Source organism: Hippopotamus amphibius, chromosome 8, assembly GCF_030028045.1.
Source record: "Hippopotamus amphibius kiboko isolate mHipAmp2 chromosome 8, mHipAmp2.hap2, whole genome shotgun sequence".
NCBI classification, from domain to species: domain Eukaryota; kingdom Metazoa; phylum Chordata; class Mammalia; order Artiodactyla; family Hippopotamidae; genus Hippopotamus; species Hippopotamus amphibius.
Window position 1 is genome coordinate 146602324 of NC_080193.1, and position 23173 is coordinate 146625496.

At 60.2% G+C, this 23173-nt stretch overlaps 1 protein-coding gene across 1 annotated transcript in view; it reads left to right on the forward strand.

Moving 5' to 3' along the window:
* CROCC2 (ciliary rootlet coiled-coil, rootletin family member 2) overlaps window positions 1-23173 on the forward strand; it is a 59478-nt gene that overhangs the window by 20394 nt on the left and 15911 nt on the right. Inside the window, 15 exon segments of the mRNA XM_057746525.1 lie at window positions 4233-4426; window positions 7893-8020; window positions 8512-8681; window positions 9289-9465; window positions 12256-12336; window positions 13108-13312; window positions 13396-13570; window positions 14392-14857; window positions 15351-15494; window positions 18526-18743; window positions 19356-19515; window positions 20471-20620; window positions 21514-21871; window positions 22091-22275; window positions 23035-23155. Coding sequence (XP_057602508.1) covers window positions 4233-4426; window positions 7893-8020; window positions 8512-8681; window positions 9289-9465; window positions 12256-12336; window positions 13108-13312; window positions 13396-13570; window positions 14392-14857; window positions 15351-15494; window positions 18526-18743; window positions 19356-19515; window positions 20471-20620; window positions 21514-21871; window positions 22091-22275; window positions 23035-23155 — 2932 coding nt within the window.

Sequence of the window (23173 nt, forward strand, 5' to 3'; positions counted from 1 at the left end):
TATGCTGGCCTCACAAAATAAGTTGGGAAGTGTTTCCTCCTCTTCTATTTCCGGAAAGTGCTTTAAAATTTCTCTTTCTTCCTTAAATGTTGGTAGCATTCACTAGTGAAGTCACTTGAGCCTGGAGTTTTCTTTGTGAGAAAAGTTTTGAGAATGAATTTAATTATTTATTAGATATAGGGCTATTCAGATTTCCTACTTGGTCTTGTGGCTGTTTCTTCTGCATCTTAATAATTTTACCTGTTGTGTTCTTATTTCATTCAGTTCCACATATTTTCTCATTCTCTGTGTGATTTCTTCTCTGACCCATGGATTATTTAGACATATATTGCCTAATTTGCAAATATAGGAATTTTCTAAATATCTAATTGTTATCAGTGTCTAATATAATTCCAACATGGTCAGAAAACATACTCCACATTATCTGAACAGCTTTAAATGTATTGAAGCATGCTGTACAGCCCAGCATACTACTATCTTGTAGAACATTCCATGTTCATGTAAAAAGGATGTGTATATGCTATTGCTGAGTGTAGTGCCTGTACACATCAATTAAGTCAAGCTGCTTGATACTGTTGTTTAAATCTTCTGTGTCATTAAAGGGTTTATTTTATTTGTTTGTTTGTTTTTGTCTACTTGTTCTATTACTGATCTATGATTGTGGAATTGTATATTTCTACCTTTAGTCCTGTCTACTTTTGCTTCATATATTTTGAATTCCTACTATTAGGAGTATACAAATTAGTATTTTACGTCCTCATGATGAATTGACTTTTTTCTTTATAAAATGTCCCCACTTATCTTCAGTAACGCTCTTTTTCTTGATGTCTCCTTTTCCTGATATTGAAGCCACACCAACTTTCTTTGCTTATTGTTTCCGTGTTATATCATTCCCATAGATTTACCTTCAATTCACCTGTGTCTGTATCTTTAAAGTGTGTTGGGTCTTACTTCTATATTTACTCTAACAAGCTCTACCTTTCAATTGGAGTGTTTATATCATTTACATGCAATGTAACTGTTGATATGCTTCATTCAAGTCTACCATCTAGGTGTTTTCTATTTGTCTCTTTTTTAAAAAAAAAAAATTACACTTTTCCTTTCTGGACTTCTTTTGGGTTAGTTGCATAATTATTTAGTATTCCATTTTATCTTCTCTATTAATTTTTTAGCTATACTTCTTTTTGTTATTATTTTAATGATTGCTCAAAAATTGTGATATGCACAGTCTATATTAAAATAATATTATACTACTTCACAGTGTAAGATCCTGACAACAATGTATTCCATTTATCCCTCTCATCCTTTGTGCTTGTTGCCATATATTTTATTTCTACATATGCTGTTATAAATTCTACGTTACATTATTAATACTTCTGCTTTAAGTGGTCACTTCGACCACACACACACACACACACACACACACACACTTCAGCTATCTAGTGAAATTCTCCATCTTTTTGGATATGTTCTTGAACACATTATAATCTTTTTCAGGTCTTTGTCTGATAACTCCAACATCTGGATCCCCAAATTGGGTCCATTTCTATTTTCTTTTATCTCTTAGTTTTCAGTCATTTGGTTTTATCTCTTGGCATGCTTAATAATTTTTTATTGAGTGACAGACTTTGAGGTTTCGTAGAGATAATTTGAGGCCCTGAGTAATATAAACTACTTCCAAGGGGAATTTGCTTTTCATTTTAGAATATCCATGTTGGGGCAGATCACCTTTATCTTTATCCAGTCTTGGATTTAGCTGTTTTGTAACTGGTTTCAGTGTTTATTGAAGAGTGATCTCTACCCCAGGGTGTTGACCTCATGGTATAATACAGCTCCCCTGTGCTCCTAACTAGGGCCCCCACCCTGAAGTCCAGGAGTTTTTTCCTCAGTTCTATGAGATTGCCAAAACTTCCGCCTGATTTCCCAGACTCTCCACTACCACTTTCTGTTCTGATCCATAGTCCCTTGGCCCTATGCTGTTGTAAGTTACAAAAAAGCAGTACTATATTTTTTAATGTACAGAATCTCAGACTTACCTCCTCTCTGATGTCCTAGCTTCCTGTGTCCTGGCTGGTCTGGTAGTTCTGAACTCTACATCCTGTCTCTTCAGTCTTATAAGCCTGCTGAAGCCATAGGTCGCCTCCCAACCCTTTAGCTAAGGCTTCATCCTCAGCTCCCGAGGCTCTGGGCCCTGTGCTCCTAGGAGCTGGCAGATCCCTCAAGGGGAAATCTGTGGTAGAACATTAGGGTCACTTGAACACATTTCTCTCAGTAATTGGGCCTCCTTGGGTCTTAACTGCCTTGGTATCTCTAAGGCCTTCACACAGACATGTTTGGGGGTATGTTGTACAGCTTTTCTAGCTGCTATGGTGGGAAGATTGGTCTCCAAAAATCTACTTCACCACTATGAGAAGCAGAAATTTGTGTTCTTTAATGCTGAAGAATGTTTTCACTAGGTATAGAATACTAGAATAGCCATTATTTCATTCAACACTTTAATGAATTTATTCCATTATCCTCTGACTTTCATTGTTGCCCTTTGGAAGTCAGACGCCTGTTTTACTGCAGCTTTTTTATAGGTAATGTGTGGTTTTTTCCTCTGGTTTTTAAAGATTTTTTTCCTTTATCTTTGGTATTCAGAAACTTTTTAAAAATTTTGTTCTAAAATATTATTAGCATTTTGTAATTGAAGTATAGTTGATTTACGACATTGTGTTAGTTTCTGGTATACAGCATAGCGATTCAGTTATACATATATATACATATTCTTTTTCATAATCCTTTCCCAGAAACTATACTAAGATATACCTATGTGACATTTCCTTTGTTTTTATCTTTTTGGAAGATTGTGGCTCATTTTAAATCAGTGACAATGTATTTTATTAGATTCGGGAAATTCTTGTCCAACATCTATTCAAATATTCTCTCTCCTCTCCCTCTGCAACTCTAATTACACGTGTGTTGGACTGTTTGCCTTTCCTGTACATCTATCACACTCTTATCTGTATTTTCCAGCTTTTTTCTTCTCATAATTCAATCTAGTACATTCTTTTGTCTATATTCCAGACTACTAGTCTCCTATCCTATCTAACCTGCCATTGAATCCATCTATTAATTTTAGTTATTGTATTTTCAAATTATATTATTTATATTGTGTCCAGTTCCATTGTAAAATTCTACATTTTGCCATCCATCTTCTTGAACATGTTAATCACAACTGTTTTAAAGTGTGTGTTTGATAACTCTGGTATCTGGATAGCCAGGGGAACAGGGAGGCATGTGAGTCTATTTTATGTTCTTGCATGTGGCTTTGTGCCCTATGATTCTGTTTCTGACATGTCTGGTCATGTTATGTAAAAGTATCAAATATAAAAAATTATAAAAATAATTTGAGGATCTTGATGATGCTATTCTTCTTCTAGGGAGGACTTACTTTTGATTCTGGCAGGCAGTGAAGGTACATAATCACCATAATCTGTGATTGAGGTGATTCCAACCTGAGCTTCAGTTTTGAGGGAGGGTCTATTCTGACTCACCACCACTACTCAGACAAAGCCCTCCTGTGGATACAACTAGAAACCTGGGTGTTTATCAGGGCCCTTCTGCTTTGATGTCTGTACACTCAAGTTTTTGTACTCCTAAGGCCACAGTACTGCTGGAAGCTCTCCTTGGCTTCTCAATTCCTCAGCCCAGACCTTTCAATCAGCACATGCTCTGAGGAGAGAAGAGATACCGAATGGTGGACTCACTCCTCTGTTTCGCTTTTCTCCAAGATTTGGCTCCTTCAGTCCCAGCTGCCTTGGTGGCTCTTTGAGTCCTTATACAGACTCCAGTGATAGGTTTTGTCTAGATTCTTGTGATGTTCTTGGTGGAGGTGTTAGTCTGCACCAATCTGGTCCTCTGTCACCATCTTTGCATTTCTGTGCAATGTCTCCCAACCCCGGAAACTTGTAGCCCAACAAAGGTTACCCTTTAGATTGGCAGCTGGGTCCACCTGGGGGTGTTCAATTCAGTCATTTCTCCATCATGGTCACAGGAGTGGAGGCCCCTCTGCTATGAAAACACACATGCACCAGGGGTCCAACACATCTCATAGCCACCCTCCTCCTCCACTCTTTCCTCCATGCCGTTCTGCATGAAACCACTTTTTCTGAAGTCCTTCTTTTCCCTTGAGAGGCCCCTCCTCACCCTCCCACTCTCTCTGCTGGACTTTCCCCTTCCCGCTCCCCTAGGTCACTTGCAAGAAACAGGCCCTGGAGGAGCAGCTGGCCCAGAGCCTGCAGGACCAAGAGGCCCAAATGGATGCCCTCCAGAGGGCCCTGCAGGAGAAGGAGGCTTTGTCTGAAGAGCGGGCCCAGCTGCTGGCCAAGCAGGAGGCCCTGGAGAGGCAGGGCCAGCTCACAGCCGAGGAGGCAGCTGATCTCAGGTACCTGGGGACCTGCCGGCAGGGAGTGTTCGTGTGGCCTTGACCTCAGGGAGCCCACAGTGTGGCGAGGACAGGCAGTCACTCAGCAACTGTAGGGCAGGGCAAGTATATCTACATGGGAGAGAGGCTGTAAGTGAGGGGCAAACACAGTGCCCATGGGGTCAGGGAGAACCTAGAAGAGGTAAATGTAGTGAAAGCCTTCCTGGGATAGTTTTCCTGAGGGAGATGGCTGCACTGGCCCATCTCAGACCAGTGGAAAGAAGATGTGGAATATCCTGCTCATGGATCTGAGCAGTTCTGGGGACACATTGCTTCAGGAGAGGCTGCATCCAGGCACTCCCATGGTGCCCTCAACACCCTGCCTCTCCCCCATCACTGCAGCTCAACTCTAAGGAGACTTCATTCTTGGGTAGGCTCGGGGTGAGAGCTGGCAAGATGGCCAGCGGCTATGCCCAGCTCCTCCTCCAGCAGACACAGAGCGCCCTTCTCCCCACAAGGCCTGAGAGCTGCTGCCCGCAGACATCTTGAGCTGCTTGATGTCTTTGAACGGACCCTGGGAGTCACAGGGCTCAGACAGACAGGCTGGGGCCCGATGCCTATCCCTGGAGCCCAGGTGGCCGCAGCCCCGGGAACCACGAGGCTGGGGGTGGGGCCAGGTAGTGAACCCTGAAGACCATCGGGGCCACTTCCAGGAGACCCGGAACAGACAGTTGTAGGTGAGAACAGGGCGCCCTGCCGTCTGTGGCCTGGTGAGCTGAGCTGGCCTGTGACCTCTGAGGACATCCAAAAGCTGGTGGCTATCCACACCTTGTGCCCTTCCCAGGAACATCCAAGTATCTTTGTGGAAAGAGTTCCTCCTGGAATTTCAGAACTGAGGGCCATGAGAAAACTTAGAGACCCGGGTCCTTGAACTTCTTCACAGAAGACCCCTTCTCCCAAGGAAAGCGTGGGCACAATTGGAGCAGGAAGCCTGACAAAGGCTGCTCCAGGTGGGCGGCAGCAGAGGGTCCCAAGACCCCACCCTGGCCCCCTCCCAGGCCCCACCACTGCTCAAAGGACAAGGGTGGGGGACCTCTTCCCTCCCGCCAGCATTTACTGCCCAGATCACGGGCGCTGGTCAGAGGGCCCTCCCCAGCCTCAGCCCTGACAGCTGGGCCCAGGTCCTCTGCACTTAGTGACCCTGCAGCCCCCAGACAGAGCCCCATGCCCACTAAACAGTGTTTCTCTGTGACCAGTCCGAGCTTCTGGTGCCAGGGCTGCTTGGGACGTGGCTTGCTTCTCCTGATGACCTAGGACCCCAGGTTTCGAGGTCCTCTGGCCCCCAATCCCAGGCCCTGACAGGGCTGCAGCACTGAGGACCCCTCTCAGGTCTCAAGCTCCAGCGAGATGGACTGGGGTCCCTGCCTGCACCCCACGCACCCTTGCTGGTTGTGCCGGGCCTCCCTCCAGGAGGCGAGATGCTCTCAGGCTCTAGTGGAGGGAGAGACTGGACACACCCTCTGGGTGAACATTCGGAGTCTGACTGGCACAGGCCACTCCTCCCAGAGGGGACCAGGTGGGCACAGAAAGCTGGGGAGAGCCCTCCAGACGTGAGTGTGAGAGAGTCGTCCAAGCTGCGGAATGGGGAACACGTGGGGTGCTTGTGAGGGTAGGGACTGGAGTGGGTAGCAGAGGAGTGAGGTTCCTGGGCTCTGCAGACACCAGGGCACCCCGGAAGGTGCTGGCATGCCCCGCCCCTACACGGGCAGCAGTGGTGTGCAGGGGGCCCAAAGGAGACTGCAGCGGGGCAGGGCCAGGCAGGCTGAGCAAGATCCCCTGCGGCCGGAGGTCCTCCCTGACCCACCCACCCGTTTGGGGTTGTGTGTCAACTGTTGTCTTCATGTTCTTCTGTGTTGAGTGTCTGTGGTCTGTCCTTGTTGGTTGGTTGGTTGGTTGTTTTTTTGCACCGTACATCACTCAGCACAGGACAGAGCACAGTAACTATTAAAATACGTTTGTTGGCTAGCTGGTGACTGAGGGATTCGCTGTCAGATATGCCCGCCACGTCATCACCATCCCCAGAAGTGGGCGCCTCTGAGTCGCCATGTTCCTCCCTGGCACTTTCTGAACGGCTGTGTCAGCACACAGGAGCGTTTCCTCATCATCGTTAGCAGCTGACGAGATGCACTGCAGTTCCTGAAACATTCCAGCATTTCATGGCATCGAAGCTGAGTCTGATTGATGCCCTGTGTGAAGCTACAGGGAACATCCCTGTACCCTGTCATTGCTTCCTGTGTATTTCTAAAGAAATGACCCCTAGAAGTGGAACTGCTGGCCCAAACGTGCACACTTTAGGTTTTGAAACTTCCCAGTCCCCCCACCACCAGAGAACATGGTCCTCACACGCATGTCGACACTGGATCTGATCGTTATTTTGAACTTTTGCTAATGCCATGTATGATCAAAAACACATCATAGTTGTGATCTGAACCCCCTTGAGGACTAATGAGTTTCATGTGTTTATTCACCATTTGTGTTTTCTTTGTGAATAACAGTCATTGTTCTCATTTTTCTGTAGGATCAGCTGCTTTCTGTCATTGATTAGTAGGAGCTCTTTTTATATGATGGATATTAACCCTTGTATATTTAGTGCAAATATTTTCTCCAAGTCTGTCCCTTGTCTTTTTTTTTAAAGCATTGATTTCAAATATGTCTTTTTTAAATTAATTAATTTATTTATTGGCTGTCTTGGGTCTTCATTGCTGCACGCAGGCTTTCTCTAGTTGCGGCAAGCGGGGGCTACTCTTTTGGTCTGGTGTGCAGGCTCCTCATTGCCGTGGCTTCTCTGTTGCGGAGCAAGGGCTCTAGACACATGGGCCTCAATAGTTGCGGTACATGGTCTCAATAGTTGTGGCTCACAGGCTCTAAAGTGCAGTCTCAATAGTTGTGGCGCACGGGCTTAGTTGCTCTGCGGCATGTGGTGTCTTCCTGGAGCAGGGATCAAACCCGTGTCCGCTGCATTGGCAGGCAGATTCTTAACCACTGCGCCACCTAGGAAGCCCCTGTCCCTTGTCTTTTGACTTGGTTTGTGGAATCTTTTCTGCACAAAAGCTCTGTCTCCCTCTCTTTAAGTGTATTCAGATCTGTTGGCCTCTTTATTTTTGTCTTCTGCCTTTTCTGTCTTCCTTAAGATTATAAAATACCCTTCTGTATTTTTTTTCTACTATTTTTACAGTTCCGCGTTGCTTAGTTGTTGTCTGCTTTGTTTTGTTTTTGCATTTAGCTTTTTAATCCACCTGAGACATTTTTTGTGTCGGGTCCAATTTGTTCTTAGAGATTTGAAATGAATGAGCCATACTCAGTTTGCCTTCTGATTTACGAGCCTGGCCTTGGCGGGCACCGTCCTGGCAAATGGGCTCCACACCGTCCCGTGTCTCAGGACGGTCCGCCGTGGGTGACCCCCCTGTCGTTTGGTGACTCTCTGCAGGGCTGAGAGGGACTCCCTGGAGAGCAGCCTCTGTGAGGCCCAGCAGCTGGCCTCACAGCTGCAGGCACAGCAAGAGCAGCTGGAGGGAGAGGCTCGGAGCGCGCGGCTGGCCCGGCAGGCCCTGCAAGGTGCTCCGTGGAAGGGCTCCCTCTGCTCCTCTCCCTGAATCAGCCCCGGAAGGGCCCCTTCGATGAGCTCGTCCCCTGACGTGCTGCTCCCACTCCGCACCCGCCGAAGGGGCCCAGACACGGCCTAGAGCGCGTGTGTCTGCATGGGCGTCCCGCCACTGTCTGTGGTGGGTGGGCACTGCTGCCAGCGCTGGCCCGAGGCTCAGAATGGGCTGTGGCCACAGGGTCAGCGTGGCAGCCCCAGCCCCACACCTCCGTGTTCCTGCCCCTGCTCAGCCCACCTCACCACACGCAGGCTTCCCAGCGTGGGCTGGGATTAGGACACGCACCTGCCGTGGGGCCTGGGGGGCTCTGTCCCTCCAGCTTGGGCAGCCTGCGCAGAGCCGGGGGCTGTCACACCTCGGGGCTCCTTGGCCGCAGGGTGTTCCAGGGGCTGAGGTGGGGGGGCACAGGCCCCACGGCCGGTCTTGGACGTGCCTGTCCCTTCACAGTGGAGATGGAGCAGCTGAAGAGCACCTGGGAGGTGCAGGAGACGAGGCTGCAGTGGGAGGTGGGGCGGCTCCAGCGGCAGGTGGTGCAGCGTGAGCAGGACATGCAGCTGGCCCTGGAGAGCCAGGCGCTGGCCCACCGCGAGGACCTGGCCCGGCTCCAGAGGGAGAAGGTCTGCCTCTCCGGGACCCCCCCCACCAGCTGCCCGCTCGCTTCCCAGGAGTCTACCGTGTCCCCAGGAGTGGCAGGCACTCAGGGAGGGGGCTCAGGAGACCAGCCAGGTGGCAGGGTTGCCCAGGCCACACTGAGGCTGGGCCGGAGGACCCTTCAGAGGGCACATGGGCGGCTGGGGCCCTGTCCCTCATGGAAGAGGCGCCCCCGGGTGTGGGCTGACCTGGCCTCAGTCTGAGGGCCCGTAGCTGGAGGGAGCTCTGTGCTCCCTGAGCCCCGCCACTGGTCACAGGCCCAGAAGGCCTCGTGTAACCTGTCCTTACACCCTTTGCATGTCAGGGTGCCTGGTGCTCTGCGGAGGCTCAGGAAAGGTTTCTGAGCTGTGACTTGACTGTGGGGCGGTGGCCACTGAGGCCCAGAGAGCCCTTCCCAGCTCTTGTCACTGTGTGTGAGACAGGGCGTGAGGCTGGCTGGACTGGACGGTCCCTGGGCACCTGTCCTGCCCTGATGTCCCATGAACCTGGTCTCACTCAGGAACACAGGCACCTGCTGGTCTCATGAGTCCTGACCTGTGAGTCTTCACAGCCTGTCCCTTTTCCTCGGCCCAGGAGACCCTGAGTCTGTCTCTGACAGAGGAGAAGGAAGTGGCAGCACGCAGGCTGGAACAGGAGAAGGAGCTGGTGGCAAAAAATGCAGCCAAGAGGGAAGCTCTGAAGGAGGAAATTCAGAGCCTGAAGCATGAGCAGGATGAGAGTCTCCTTCAGCTGGAACATGAGATGCAACAGGTGGTAATGGGGACCATGAGGCGGTGGGGAGTCCTCACATCTGCTCACTGTGCCTTCCCTGACCCAGAAAGAGGGCTGCAGGGGCCACCTTCCCAGGTCACTGTTATTGCAGTTTTGATCTTCCACAGCAGTTGGAGGACAGACACTCACCCACCAGCCTTCCACCCACCCACCCATCCATCCATCCATCCACCCATCCACCCAACCATCCATCCACACATCCACCCACCCATCCATCCATCCACCTGTCCATCCACCCGTCCACCCATCCATTCATCCATCCACCTATCCAACCATCCATCCATCCATCCACCCATCCATCCATCCATCCATCCACCCATCCACCCATCCATCCATCCATCCACCCATCCACCCATCCACCCATCCATCCACCCATCCACCCATCCAACCATCCATCCATCCATCCACCCATCCAACCATCCATCCATCCACCCAACCACCCATCCATCCATCCAACCATCCACCCACCCACCCATCCATCCATCCATCCACTCATCTACCCATTCATTCATCTGCTCATTAATCTACCTGCCCATTTATAAATCCATTCACTTCACTGTCCCTCCACTCACTTGTCCATCATCCATCCTTTCACTTGTGTATCCATCCTTTATTCACACACCCAGCTGTCTACCCACATGCATGGCCATCTGTGTATATCTTTGGCCACAACATACCCAATTGTCCATTCACACACCTGACCATAAATCTATCCATCATTTTGCTTAAACATCCTTCCAACTATCCATGCACCTAACCATCCATCCACACCACTATGCATTGATTCATCTGGCTATGCATCTGCTCAACCCCTCACTCAAGCATTCGTCCATCCATTCACACAAAGACCCTGCCCTCTCTCCACGCACGCAGCTGCCCATCCACACCCACTATCCGTCCATGTGTCTGATTATCCCCCCGTCCATTTGATCAGCCAGCTGGCCACCCATCAGTGTGTCCATCCACCAGCCGCCCACCTGGCCAGCCTCCCATCCCACAGGCTGTTGGAATTCAGACACTGGGCAGGTAAAAGCTACCCTCTGAGTCCAGGCTCTCCCAGTAGTCCGTGCCACCCTGAAGCCCACACTGTTGAGTGAATGGAACAGCCAAGTAAACACATTTGGGTTGTCACACTGTGACAGGACTCTCAGATATTGGTACAAACTACACATTTTGCAGGGAGGAGTTACAGCAGCAGAAATAACCAAGGTTTATTGTCAGTCTCTCTGCATCTCTCGTTTCATTCCCACAACACTGTGAGGTACATGCTTTTATCAGCCCCCTTTGAGTAGCGGGAAACAGAGATTCACAGATGGTGAATGGCCAGGGTGGCACGGCCCACCAGCTGGGCACCGGGGACCACGTCCTCGGCTGCTCCGTTCTCCTGCTTCCTGAGAGGGAGGAAGCAAATGCTTTGCAGCGTGATGGCATTTCGAGGGTTGGGTGTGAAGGAGGACCAAGAGGTTGTGGTAGAGGAGGGGCATCGTACAAATGTCCAGGAAGGGAGTGACGTTCTGGGCAGAACCCCTCAGTTTCAACTGCTCACTAGGGTGACTCGCAGAACTTAAGAAAGCACTACCCTTGCAATTCCAGTTTTATTGTAAAGGACGCAGGTCGGGACGAGCCCAGTGAAGAGACACAGGGACGGGCTCTCCCTCCGCAGTGTCAGGGCAGGTTACCCACTGGCCCAGCAGGGTGTTCACCTGCCAGTGAGCTCCAGGGTTTTACTGGAGTTTCCTTGTGTGGGTGTAACTGACTAAACTCAGGGTCCAGCCACCTCCCCAAGGCTGGGCGGGGAGCCTTGTCTCCATGGCTCACTGCCTCAGGGTTCTGATCGCCTGGTTAGCACAAGCTCAGGTGTGGTCCCAGGGCCTGAGAGTAACAGACACCTTTCACGTGCGAAATTCTGGGGGTTTGGAGCTCCCCCAGGACCCAGGGCAAAAAGCAGACACGCTCTTTGTTACAAAACCTCCTCCCAGAGGTTGCCGTGCACAGGCCAGCAAATGGGAATATACACCGTTATCCCTGCCCCTGTAGCACAAGGATGAAGAGGACGTGTGATGTTCTGGGCCTCTCTCTTCTCAGGATCAACAGATTTGGGGTCTTTCCACACTGTGTTCCGAGCTTGATGGTCCTTTTTCACAACCACGTGATGCCCTACTGGGTGCAGGGAACCCCTTCGTCCCACGGGCCTCCCTCGGTGGGAGTTTTGCTGCTGTTACAGATAACGTTGTAAACAAGCATCGGAGACCCTGAGCGTAGGTCACGCACGTCTCCGGGCCGCCCTCCCCGGGGCCCTGGCCTGGAGGGCGATGTGTGTCTGTGGCTGACAGGCATTGCCAAATCCCTGCCACCCCCAAAGCCTGGCAACAGAGCAGCACCCCCTCCCACCTTGGGGCTTGTGGGTGAAATGCGCGTCACCCTCAGCGACACAGAGCATTCGGGGAGGTTAAGAACCGTTAGCGGTTCCTGCGCTGTGCCTGGAGTGGGTGGGGGATTCCAGGGAGGAGGTGGTCCGTGCAGCCCCCTCAGCTACACTGGCGAAGAGCAGGTATTGGGCAGGTGCAGGTGGGAGGGGAAGGACACCCCAGGATGGGGTGGGGGGTGGGGGGCTGCCAGAGCGCAGGCTGGGAGGCTGGACCCACGCCTCCTAGGGGCGCCCTCCTCCCAGAGCCCTGTGTCCCGGCAGGGCCGTGGCACCCAGGGCTCTGCTGAGCCTCTCCTCAGAGCCCCCCAGCCCTCTCACAAGCCCCCCACCCCGTGGCCCAGGCCCTGTCTCTGAGAGATGCGGAGGCCAGCCGGCTGAGGGAGGAGCTGTCCAGGGCCGCGCGGGAGCAGGAGAGAGCCGAGGTGAGCCCACGCCCCTGGCCTGGCCGCCTGCACGGCCCAGGGGGCGGCAGACCCCCGGAGGCGCCCCCTCCCTGCCTGGTCCCCGGGATGCATCCGTCCTGTCCACCCCCACCCGCCTGAGCCTCCGTTCCCCGGGCGTCTCCAGGGCCCCCGCCGGGAGGGGACAGTGTCTCCATGGGAAGAAAAGGGACGGGGAGGGACTGGGGTCGGGGGTAGGGGGTGGGAGAGTCGGGGGCACGCAGCCCACTCACCCTGGCGCCAGGCAGACGTCCGAGAGAGGAGGGCTTGGCACAGCAGGTAAACCAGCAACGGAGGGGGCAGAACCCAGGCCTGTGCCCGCCGGCCCCCCGCCCCCCGAGCGTCTGCCCCTGAGCTGCCAGCGGCAAAGCGTAGCTGTAGGGGCTCAGAGGGAGAGGCCCCTTCCCAAGGAGGAAACCAGCCGGGCAGTCCAGCGTTGCAACCGAGGCAAACACGCACCGGAAAGGACCCACAGAGAATTCCAGGCAGAGCCGGGAGAGGGGCACCCCCCAAGGGGCCAGGAGAGACCCCCGCAGGCAGCCGCCTGCCCTGAGCCCGTGGACGGAGGCCCACGTGTGCACGGTGGCCCCTGTGGCAGCCGGCCGGGGTCACCCAGGGCCCCCGACTCCCCTTCAGGAGCCCACGTCTTGGGGGGCAGGGCAGGTAACAGCCCCTAAGACCCTGGGGAGCAGGGTTGGCGGCCCTGAGGTCCCGTGTCCCCCCCCCCCCCACGGTGGCTGCTGGCCGGTTAAGGGAGCAGTGCCGAGCCCCGTGGGGGGGACGCAGAGACCAGGGCCCCGCCCACAGGAGGAGGGGCCGTCGCAGGACGACAGGACGACAGGACGACAGGACGACAGGACGCGGGGGGCAGCTGGTGCAGCTGGGGTCGGGACGGCTGCCCCGGGGCTGGCCGGGAGCAGACAGGCTGGGCACGGGGACGGGGATGGCTCGCAGCGAGGTGGGGGGACGCGGTCACCCTGCAGGGAGCAGGCCAGTCCAGGGCGAGGCCGGCCCCGCGGTTCACGCTCCTCGGGGCTCCAGCCACACCCACGCGGCTCCGCTGGCCTGGCACCCTGTCTCCTCTGCCTCCTGCCTTGTCCTTCCAGGCTGGCCACCTTCGTGTGGCACCCCGGTCCCTGGTGCACCCCCAGCCCCCAGGGCGCAGGGTTAGAGCAGCCCTGGTGTTGCATGAGCGGCCCAGGGAGTCCGTGCACGCGTGAGGGGACGGAACACGGGCTGCAGGGCCGGGCCCGGGACTGACCCCACGAGCGGGGCCGCGCTGGGTGACTGCGCGCGGGGGGACGTGGGCAGGCCTCCCGGCCGAGGGCAGGATGCCCGGACGGCAGGGCCCGGGGAGGCCACGCAGTCTGCGCCGACCTGTGGGGCAGCAGGGGAGGCGGGCCGGGCAGGGAAGGAGTGTTGCAGTCGGGAGCGGGCTGCCAGGCCGCTTCTTCACCCCCTCCTGCCTGACGCGGCGACCGGATCCCTGGGTCACTGAGCAGAGCGGCCCCGAGCCGCGCCCGGCGCCCGGGAAAGTCTTGCCCAAGAGCCTCTCTCCCTGGAGCCCCCGCCCGGCTCTGTCCCACCCCGCTCAAGGCCAGATGGCCCCTGCGTGGGCACAGCCGGGAGGAGGGTGGGAGCCTCATGGGACCGGGGCCTCCTTGCCCCAGCCACGTCCTAGCGGCTCCCTCGGCCCACCCTGTGACCAGGGGACCAGGGAAGACCCCCAGGACCCGGAAGCTGATGCCCCGGCTCTCAGAGGGGACGTCCCGGGAGCCTTCCCTCGCGTTGGCTCTGCGTCTCCCCCTGCGGGGCAGGCCTGCCCGCCAGCCAGGCTCTTCTGGGAGCTCATGAAGGGTTCTTTTGCCACCTGGGCTTGGAAAATGGAAATTAAAACCCACGGAGAGGAGAGGGTGGGGAGAAATGCCAGCCAAGGAACACAGTTGTGGGGTGACCTAAGAGCAAGCCCCCTGTGGGTGGAGGGGCTCCTGGTCTTGCCCTGTGGTTCACCATCCCAAAGCCCCCCCCCATCCCCAGCCACACCGGGCCCTCACTACAGCCTCACTGGGGCGGTCCTGAGGGCACAGCCAGACCTGGCCGTCCAAAGCGACGCCCCTCAGTGGAGAGGGGCAGCGGGGGCCGGGCACGCAGGCGGCACCAGCGCGGCTCCTTCCCTGAGAGCAGGAGGCCCAGCCTGACAGAGCCCCCAGCCCCCAGCGCCCTCGGGCAGCAGCCTGCAGATGGGGAGGCGGGGAGCGTCTCCCGGAGACTCGCTGGGGGCAGCAGGGCCCCAGGACCCCTGGAGCACAGCACCAGCTCTGTTTCCCACCCCCCAGAGGAAACTGCCCTGGGGGCCCTGACCGCCTCGGGGCCAGGTGGCAGGGAGGGGCGCGTCCTGGCTCGGGGCAAGCAGGAGGTGTCCTTGCTCCTGGACAGCAGTGGCTTCAAGCACCGCCGTGGCCCAGCCTGGGGCTCAGAGGACCCCCGTTCCAGGCGCCCCTCAGTTAGCAACAGAGGAGCGTCTTGGGTGCTGTGGCCACAGGAAAGCAGATTCAGGCCAAGCCGAGTCCCACCCAAATGGACGTCCAAACCTCAGCGTGTGGCCACATGGTCTGAATAGGGACGACCCCTGCCCAAGGGGCGCGGGCAGAGCCCCCGACCCCCTCCCAGGCATGTGGTGGGTACTCACACACTTAGAGCCTGGGGGGAGACTTTGGGCGTCCCCCAATCCCAACCCCTGCTTGCAAGTTCAGGGGGCAGAGTCAGCCCTCCCCATAGGAAGCTCTCTCCGGGGCCTCTGCACCCCCTTCTCACCACTGCGACCCCTCGGGAACCGGCATTGGCAGCCTGGGCCGTGGTCAGCCAGACCCCCAGGCCTGCCTCGTGTGGCCCGAGCAGGCCCAAGGTGCGGCCTGGGACGGTGAGCGGCCGCCCGCGGGGGCCTGAGCCAGGGTCCAGGTGCCCCTCCACGCCGCAGCTGGCTTCCTGCTCCCCAGGCCACCATCAGCGCCACCACTGCGGAGCTGAAGGCCCTGCAGGCTCAGTTTGAGGACGCCATCTCGGCCCATCAGAGGGAGGCCAGGGCTCTGGGTGAGAGGCTCCGGGAGACGGCGGCTGAGCGGAGCAGCGTGAAGAGAGAGGTGAGGCGGGGCGGGAAGAGGCTCCTGCAAGGCAGGTGTGACTCGAGGGGTCGGAGGGGACCCTCATCCGGGACCCACCATCCAACAAACCGGGGGGAGACCCCGGGCGAGGCGGTGCCGAGCCCCACACCCGGCGAGAGGCGTGGACGCCGCTGGCCGGGCCCCGGGGGGGGTGGCCAGGCCACCCTGGGCAGGGGTAGACGTGCGGGGCGAGTGGGGTGTCCAGGGGCGGCCACGTGTGGGCCCCGCCATGGCCCCGAGGCCGGCGCAGGGCCCCGGAGCCGTGCCGTGTCCCGGGCGGGGGGGGCCCCTCTCGGGCGGGCGGGCAGCGGAGGCCCCAGCCAGGCAAGGGGCTCGGCAGGCCGGCGGCCGGGCTGGGGAGGTGTTTCTGAAGGGGATTTGACAGGACTTGGGGACGCCTGGCGGGGGAGGGCAAGGAGGGCACAGGGATCGGGGCTGGGGGAGGGGGCCCAGGGCCCAGCGACCCCGTGCACTCCCCGGGCCGGGTGCCAAGGCTGGCAGGGGGCGCGGGGCAGGGGGCGCGAGGAGAGGGGCTCAGTCCTCCCCTAGCACCCCGAGCTGGGGCGGGAGAGGAAGGGAGCGTGATTGAACATGACAGCCTGTTTACTTTGGCCCCCAAAGAGAAAGGTCTCCTTTCAACAGATTTCGAAGTCAGGCCCGGTCAGCGACCACACGGGGAAGCAGAATGAGATTTTAAAACTGGGGGTGGCAGGGGGAGGAGCCGGGGAGACCGGGGGCACTTTGTGCGGGTGGGTGAAGGGAGAAGGCAAGGCCTCGTGGGACGTTCGGGTCCCCCGGTCGGCCGCCCCCAGAAAGGAGAGGGGCCCCTGAGCGGGGACGGGGTGACGGGGAGGCTGAGGCGGGCGAGGGGGGCAAGGGGAACAATGGCAGAGACAGGGAGCCCAGAGGACCCTCCCAGGCGCCAGGCTGGCCCAGGGTCGCCATGGAAACCGTAACATTTTCGTAGCCTTTAAGCTGGAGGAACGTCCAGGCCTCCCGCAGCCCTGCCGGAGGGCCACACGTGTGTGTGCACACCCGCCCCACACGCACGCGCCCACCACACAGTTCACACGCGATACACACACCTCCTGTGCACATGGAGGCCACACCCCCACGCACACACATGTACACACAGCGTGGCAGCCTCACACATGCAAACACACATGGACACCACGCACGTGCACCGAGCAGACACAGGCATCATGCGTGCGTGTGGACAGACGTGCGGGCACGCGTGTCTGCACGCACACACTGCAGCTGCACACGCCACACGTTCACGCACGCCGCGTGCACACACGGGAACACGCGCACACAGGCCAGGGCCCCTCGGCGGCCCCTCCCCTGCTTTCCCTCCTCCGCGCGGAGCTCTCGGGTCGCCTCCCTGCAGGAGATTTCAAAAGAGGCTGTTTATACAATTTCTAGTAAAGAAATAATTATTATAATCACATGAAGCGATTTGGCTGTAAAATTCCTGTAAAAGGGACGGTTGTTCTCAGGAGGCGGCGGGGGGGTGCGGGGGGGCTCCCCCACGTTTGTGTTGCGTGTTTTCATCTCCTCGGCCCTGGGAAATGAAAACAGCTTCTCTTATGATGGATAGGCCCTTTCACGGGTCCTTGACCTCCGGGTGGATTTCTGCTGAGCGCGGCGGAAAATGCTCCGCACGGTGGTGGCTCCCACATGTGGGGGCCGGGAGAGGAGTGGAGGGGGGCCCTTCCCAAAACAGAACAACAATGACAGCGGGCGGGCTGGCCGGGGGCCTGGACAGTGTCCCGCCGAAGCCGCCAGCCACGTGGGGCTCACTTCTGGCAGACCAGCGCCTGGACACGGCTCCGTGTCTGTGGCTCCCCTGCCGGCTTCCTCCACCGCCTCCTCGGGGTGGGGGGCGCCTTCTCCAGAGTGCCCGGGTCAGGGGGACGCCCGGGGTCCTGGCCGAGCTCCGAGGAGCCCCCACCCCATAGCCCGTGGGTCCAGGGGCGGGCTGCGCCTTCGCAGGGTCTGCGCTCTCCTCCAGCGCCGCCCACCCAAGGCTGAGCCCGGGGCCCCTGAGGCGACGCGTGTCCCGGGCGGTCAGGACCCCAACCCCCACCCACGCGTCAGCTCAGCGCTCAGCCCACAAAACCACGGAGTCCGCAGGTCCTGCCTGGAAGCCGGGGGTGAGGAAGGCCCCGGAGAGGGGATGACGCAGGTCCTGGCTGCCGTGCGGTGGGTGCCCCCTCCGAGCCCGAGGCAGGTCTGGCAGGGGCTGAGGCCACGCCTGCGGCCTCTGCTCCTCCTCGGGTCAGCTCACAGAGCTGCAGGGCGGCCTGAGGCTGGGGTTCCGGCCGCCGGGCCCTGAGGTTCCCACTGGCTCCAGAGTCCTCCCCGCCCAGGACCTCCACGGCCCCCACCCTTGGGGTTTAGGTGGCCCTGATTCTGAGATGGGCACCTGGACGTGCGCTCCCAGGGCAGCGACAGGCTGGCCCGAGCGGCCCGCCTGCAGCCTGAGGGTGCCGAGGACGCTGTCACCCAGAGACCCAGCCTCCCCGCTGCCTCCCTCCCTCACCGAGAGGGAGCCGAGGCCCAGGCAGGGCGCACGCCCACGACCACGCAGGGCTCTGGAGCCTGGGCCACGGAGGCTGCTGCCCACACCAGGGCGGGCGCTGGCCCGGGCCCAGAGCCTTACTGAAGGAGAGGACCACACGTGGGGACCGTGGGACGTGTGGGCAGCGCTGTGTCCCACACAGGCCCTGCTGACCAGGGACCAACGTCCCCGGGGCCCAGGGAGGGAACTCAGGGCAGCACCAGGGTCAGGAAGGGTCGGGGTGTCTCCGGCCGGGGCTCTGGGAGAGGCCCCTGTGAGCTGTCCCGCAGCCTCGGCCGGGTGGGCAACGCCGGGCTGCCTGCTTCTGCTTCAAGCACGTGAGGACCTGGGGCCGGGGGTCACGGGCGCTGCCAGACCAGAACCAGAGGCCACAGCTGCCCCTGGCCCGTGGCCTCCAGCTGGCCCCTAGAGCCACACACGCCTCCCCAGGCCGGGAGCCTGCGGGCGCAGCTGGACGAGGCCCAGGAGGGGCTGGGGGCCCTGCGCCAGGAGCTGCGAGGCAGCGAGGAGAGCCGGGAGGGGCTGCGCCAGGAGGTGCGGGACGCCCGCCGCGCGCTGGAGGACGAGGCCCGGGAGAAGCACGTGCTGCAGGATTCTAACAGCGAGCTGCGGGCCGCCCTCCGCAGGGCTGAGCAGGAGAAGGCCAGGTAGGGTGGCCGCCTTCAGAGCGCTCCCCCAGGCCCTGGGCCTGTTGAGCGGGGCCAGATGATGGGGCGGTGCACGCACCAAGCAACCCAGGGTGCCCGCCGCCCGTCCCAGGGACCTACGGAGCTGGCCCAGGAGGGGGGGCTGGGACGCAGCCGGGCCCGTCCTCACCCTCAGGGAGTTCCATTCAGCAGGCAAGACAGGTCCCGAGGCGCCAGAAGGAGACGGCCCAGGGCTGGGGAGCAGAGGGAAACCGAGGGTCCAGTCAGCGGTTCCGGGAGGCCTGCCAGGGGCAGGACAGCCAGGCTGGACCTGCAGCCCTCACCAGGGAGCAGCAGCGGTGCCGGCGGGTGCTGGACACGGGGTCTCCGGGAGTGTGGCTGGAGGGAGGGGAGTGGGGGGGGGCTGAGCCACGGCGAGGGCCCCAGCCAGCGGGGCAGTGGGACCCAGGTGGACGCGTGCCCCCCGGAGGCGGGGCTTCGGGACACTGGAATCAGTGGGCGGCGTCTGGCCAGCGTGAGGCGGGTGGCCTGCAGGGCGGCCAGGACAGTCCCCTCAGGGGATGCCGAGCCCCCGGGGTGCTCCCCGGCCCGACCCTGTGATCCTCTGCTCAGCCTGAAGCGTTCCAAGGAGGAGAAGGAGCAGAAGGTGCTGGTCCTGGAGGAGGCGCAGGCAGCAGCTCAGAAGGAGGCCGGCGAGCTGCGGGCCAGCCTGCGGGAGGCAGAGCGGGCAGGGGCGGACGCCCGCCAGCAGCTCCAGGAGCTTCGCAGACAGGTGAGGGGGATGCCCCGGAGCCCGCCCTCCAGGAGTGTCCCCCACCTCCCGGCCCCCAGGGCACCGTCCCTAGACTTGGAGCCACAGCGGAAGGGCCCCGCTCAGGCTCACGGGGTCCAGCTTGGGTCTTCTGGTGGCCACAAGGGCAAGCCCCAAACTCACTGGCTTAAAACACTCGTTTGGACGCCCAATCACTTGGACGCCCATGGACTCTGAGGGCCAGGAATTCGGCCAGGGTGCCACACAGAGGGGACGGCGTGGCTCTGCTCCACGAGGCGCGCGCAGAGGAGACCGCTCCACCGTGGGGACCAAAGGCAGGGCTCTCCCGGCGCGTCTCCTCTGGCACTGGTGGCTGCTGCTGGCTGGCGGGGGACGGGGTGGGCAGCTCCCGTGGCCCCAGTGGCCCGGGGTCCTTCCGTCACGGCCACCTCGGGGCTCAGGCAGGTGTGCTTCATCCATCAGCCTCGGCCACTCACACCGACCACCTGGGTCTCAAGCCCGCCCAGGAGGGTCCGAGACCTCCCCTCACAGTGGGAGGCCTGCCAAAGCGTGTGCACCTATTTTTGTCAAACTTCTGCGGACATGTTGGTGAACTGTCTACTCTAGGGACAGGCACAGGCACACTTCCTCGCTCCAGTGGCCTCTGCACCGGGCATTTTTCACATCTCTTGGGCTCCACAGAGTCTCCCGGCCCCAGAGAGGAGGCACCAGGAAAGGGTACGGGGTGGTGGACAGTCAGCTCCAAGGGCCTGGTCTTGCAGGGGGCACAGCATAGACCCCAGCCTGGAAATGGACGTGGCCTGAGCCTCCCCACGTGCAGTCTGCTGCCCGGGAGGGAGGCTACCTCCCAGGACATATGAGAAGAGGCAGGGGCACGGAGGGACCAGCGGCCACCCCAGGCCCTCCCGGCACAGCGGCCCAGGCGACCCCATCAGTGCAGCCCCCGCCCTCCCAGGTGACGACGCTGGAGGCGGAGAACCAGAGGCAGAACCAAGAGCTGATCCAGCTGCAGGTCCGGGGTGGGCCAGGTGCACAGCAGGAGGCGCTGGCGCTGCAGAGGCTGGTGGCCGAGGCAGAGGCCGCCCGGGAGGGCACGCAGAGGGAGGTAGGAGCCAGCACCCAGGGCTTCTGGTCTGACAGGAGCAGGGCCTTGAGCTGGGGGCCTGGCTGCCTCCGCCCCAGCTTGGGCACTTCCCGAGGGGTGGTGGCATCTCCGTGTATCCCCCGTTCACTCACGAGTACCCAGAGAGCACTGCGCGTGAATCCACGGGGGGGCCACCCCAGGGGCTGGGGGCACAAGCCGGGCGGCCAGCGGGGTCTGCAGCAGGCAGACAGGGCGGCCGGACTGGGAAGGACGGGCCGCTGCAGAGGGGCCGCGGGCTGGGGAGGGCCCGTCTGCGCGTAGGCTGCACCCCGGGGAGCAGGGAGGGGAGCGCGGCCCAGCGGAGAATGGGGGGGACAGGGGTGCCGGGGGCTGGCCTGAAACGAGAGGGAGGAAGGGCAGCCTGGGTCAAGGGAGGCGCGAGAATGGCCACCCGGAGCCTCGCGCCCCTCAGCCCACGTGCGCTGACCAGAGGGCTGCTGGAGCCGGGGCGACGTTCTGCCGGTCCACTGCTTTACCCGCTCGGAGGCCCATGGTGGGGCGTCAGGCAGCCAGAGGTTCCCCAGCCCTGGACTCGGGATGACAGGCAGTGAGCCGTGGCGGACAGGCCGGGGGCTGGCTAGACGCAGGCCAAGGAGGGGACAGCCTGGGGCCATCGCCCTGTCTGGCCAGGGTCGTGCGGCTGCCGGCCAGGCTCTCTGCTGCCTGCCAGGACCCTCTCCGTGGTCCTGGGCTGTCCCTCTGCACCTGGGCTCAGGTGTCACCACTGTCAGACTCCAGCTGGGAGGCAGATCCAGGGTCCCCCGGCTGTGACACGCCAACGAGGGGTGAGGCCAAGAGGCCTGGGGAGTGTGCAGACGGCAGGTGGGTCTGGACCCCCCGTGTCCCTCCCGCAGGTCCTGAGGCTGCGGCAGGTGCTGGCGGAGGTGGAGGTCGGGGCGGAGGCCCGGGAGAAGCAGCTGGAGCAGCGCCTCTATGAGAGCCAGGAGTCCAAGCAGACCCTCCGGGCGGAGCTGCACGCCGTCACCAGGAAGCTGCAGCAGGCCAGCGGCGTGGCCGACGGCCTCCGGGCTCGCCTGGACGGGGCCTGCTGCCGGGTCCGCAGCCTGGAGCAGGAGCTGGCCCAGGCCGAGGGCGCCAGGCGGGAGGCGGAGGGCCAGCTGGGCCGGCTGTGGTCCACCCTCCGCCTCAGCCTGGGGCTCCGGGGACAGAGCCCCGCGGCCTCCCCGGGGCGGCCCGGCTCCCCCACCAAAGGTCAGGGTCTGTGGCTTCAGGTGGGCTCCTGTCCCAGCTCTGTCGCCCTCCTGGGGCACCCCCGCCCCTCCCTGGGCTCACAGTGCCCTAGTGGGGGCCTGGACCCTGTGACTCTCCCCAGGCTCCCAGTGGGCAGTGACTGCAGAGGGAAAGGGGGGCAGGTCTCCTGCGTCTGCCAGCGCATCCCCCCACGTCCCCTCCGTCGTCACTGCCCTGCAGGCTCGGAGGGCCCCCAGGGTCGCCCCGGGCGGCAGAGTGCCAGCCCCCCCGGCCGGCCCCGCTCGCCGCTCCGCTGGTCCTCGCCGGTCCCCGGAGACTGCAGCGCAGAGGGCCCCATGGCCTCAGTGAGGGACGCCCTGAGGGGCTTGGCTCAGAAGCTGCGGGACGACGCCCAGCGGGGCCGGGTAAGGGTGGGGCGGAGGACACGCCCTGGGGGCTCCGGGGAGACAAGGAAGAGCCGCTCACTCCTTCTGTCTGTCTGTCCTGGGCTGCTGAGGCCCTGGCAGGACCCCGTGGGATAAATACCATCGACGACGAGAGTCCCTCGAAACCTAGCTGCCCCGTTGTCCAGGGCGGCCTCCCCTCCTCAGACCAGGCGGCAGTGCCCGTCCTCTGAAGAGACATCCCGGGGCTGGCCAGGTCACCCCCAGAGGGCCCCAGGGACCCCATCCTGCTGCCCCGGGGATCCCGCGGAGCAGCCCATGAGCTGCCCCCCGGCCCCGAGATGCGCCAGACTCCGCAGGTGGCAGGGGCCGTGGGGAAGGACAGACGGTCACCTAACCCCGGCCCGGGCTCCGCCACAGACTCCTGTTCACCCCCCGCCCCTCCTCCCACCAATGCCAGCCCCAGCGGACAGGCTCCGGCCCCGCTCAGGCTCAGATCCTGGCCGGGGGGCCGTCCCTGCAGGTCAGCCTCCCGCCCGGCGTGGGCCGCCGCCTGTGCCCTGCAGGCCCTACTCCCCCGACTCTGTGCATCCCCCACATCTGGACACGGGAGCCCAGCCCCGCTCCAGCCCTCGGTGCCCCCCTCCCAGCATCTGTAGGCCAGCCCAGTTGCCTGCTGCCCAGTCCCAAGCAGCCATGAGCCGCCCCACCCCCACCCTCTAGCGCAGCCCCCCGGCCCTCCACCCGCACAGGCCCCCTGACCTTGGTCCTCCCGCCCAGGAGGCCTGGCGCGCCCAGGTGGAGAGCCTGAGCAGCCGGCTGAGCCCGGCCGAGAGCAAGAGCGCCCAAGCCCAGAGCCGCGTGGGGCAGCTGCAGAGGGCGCTGGCCGAGGCGGAGGAAGGTGACCTCCCTCCCCAGC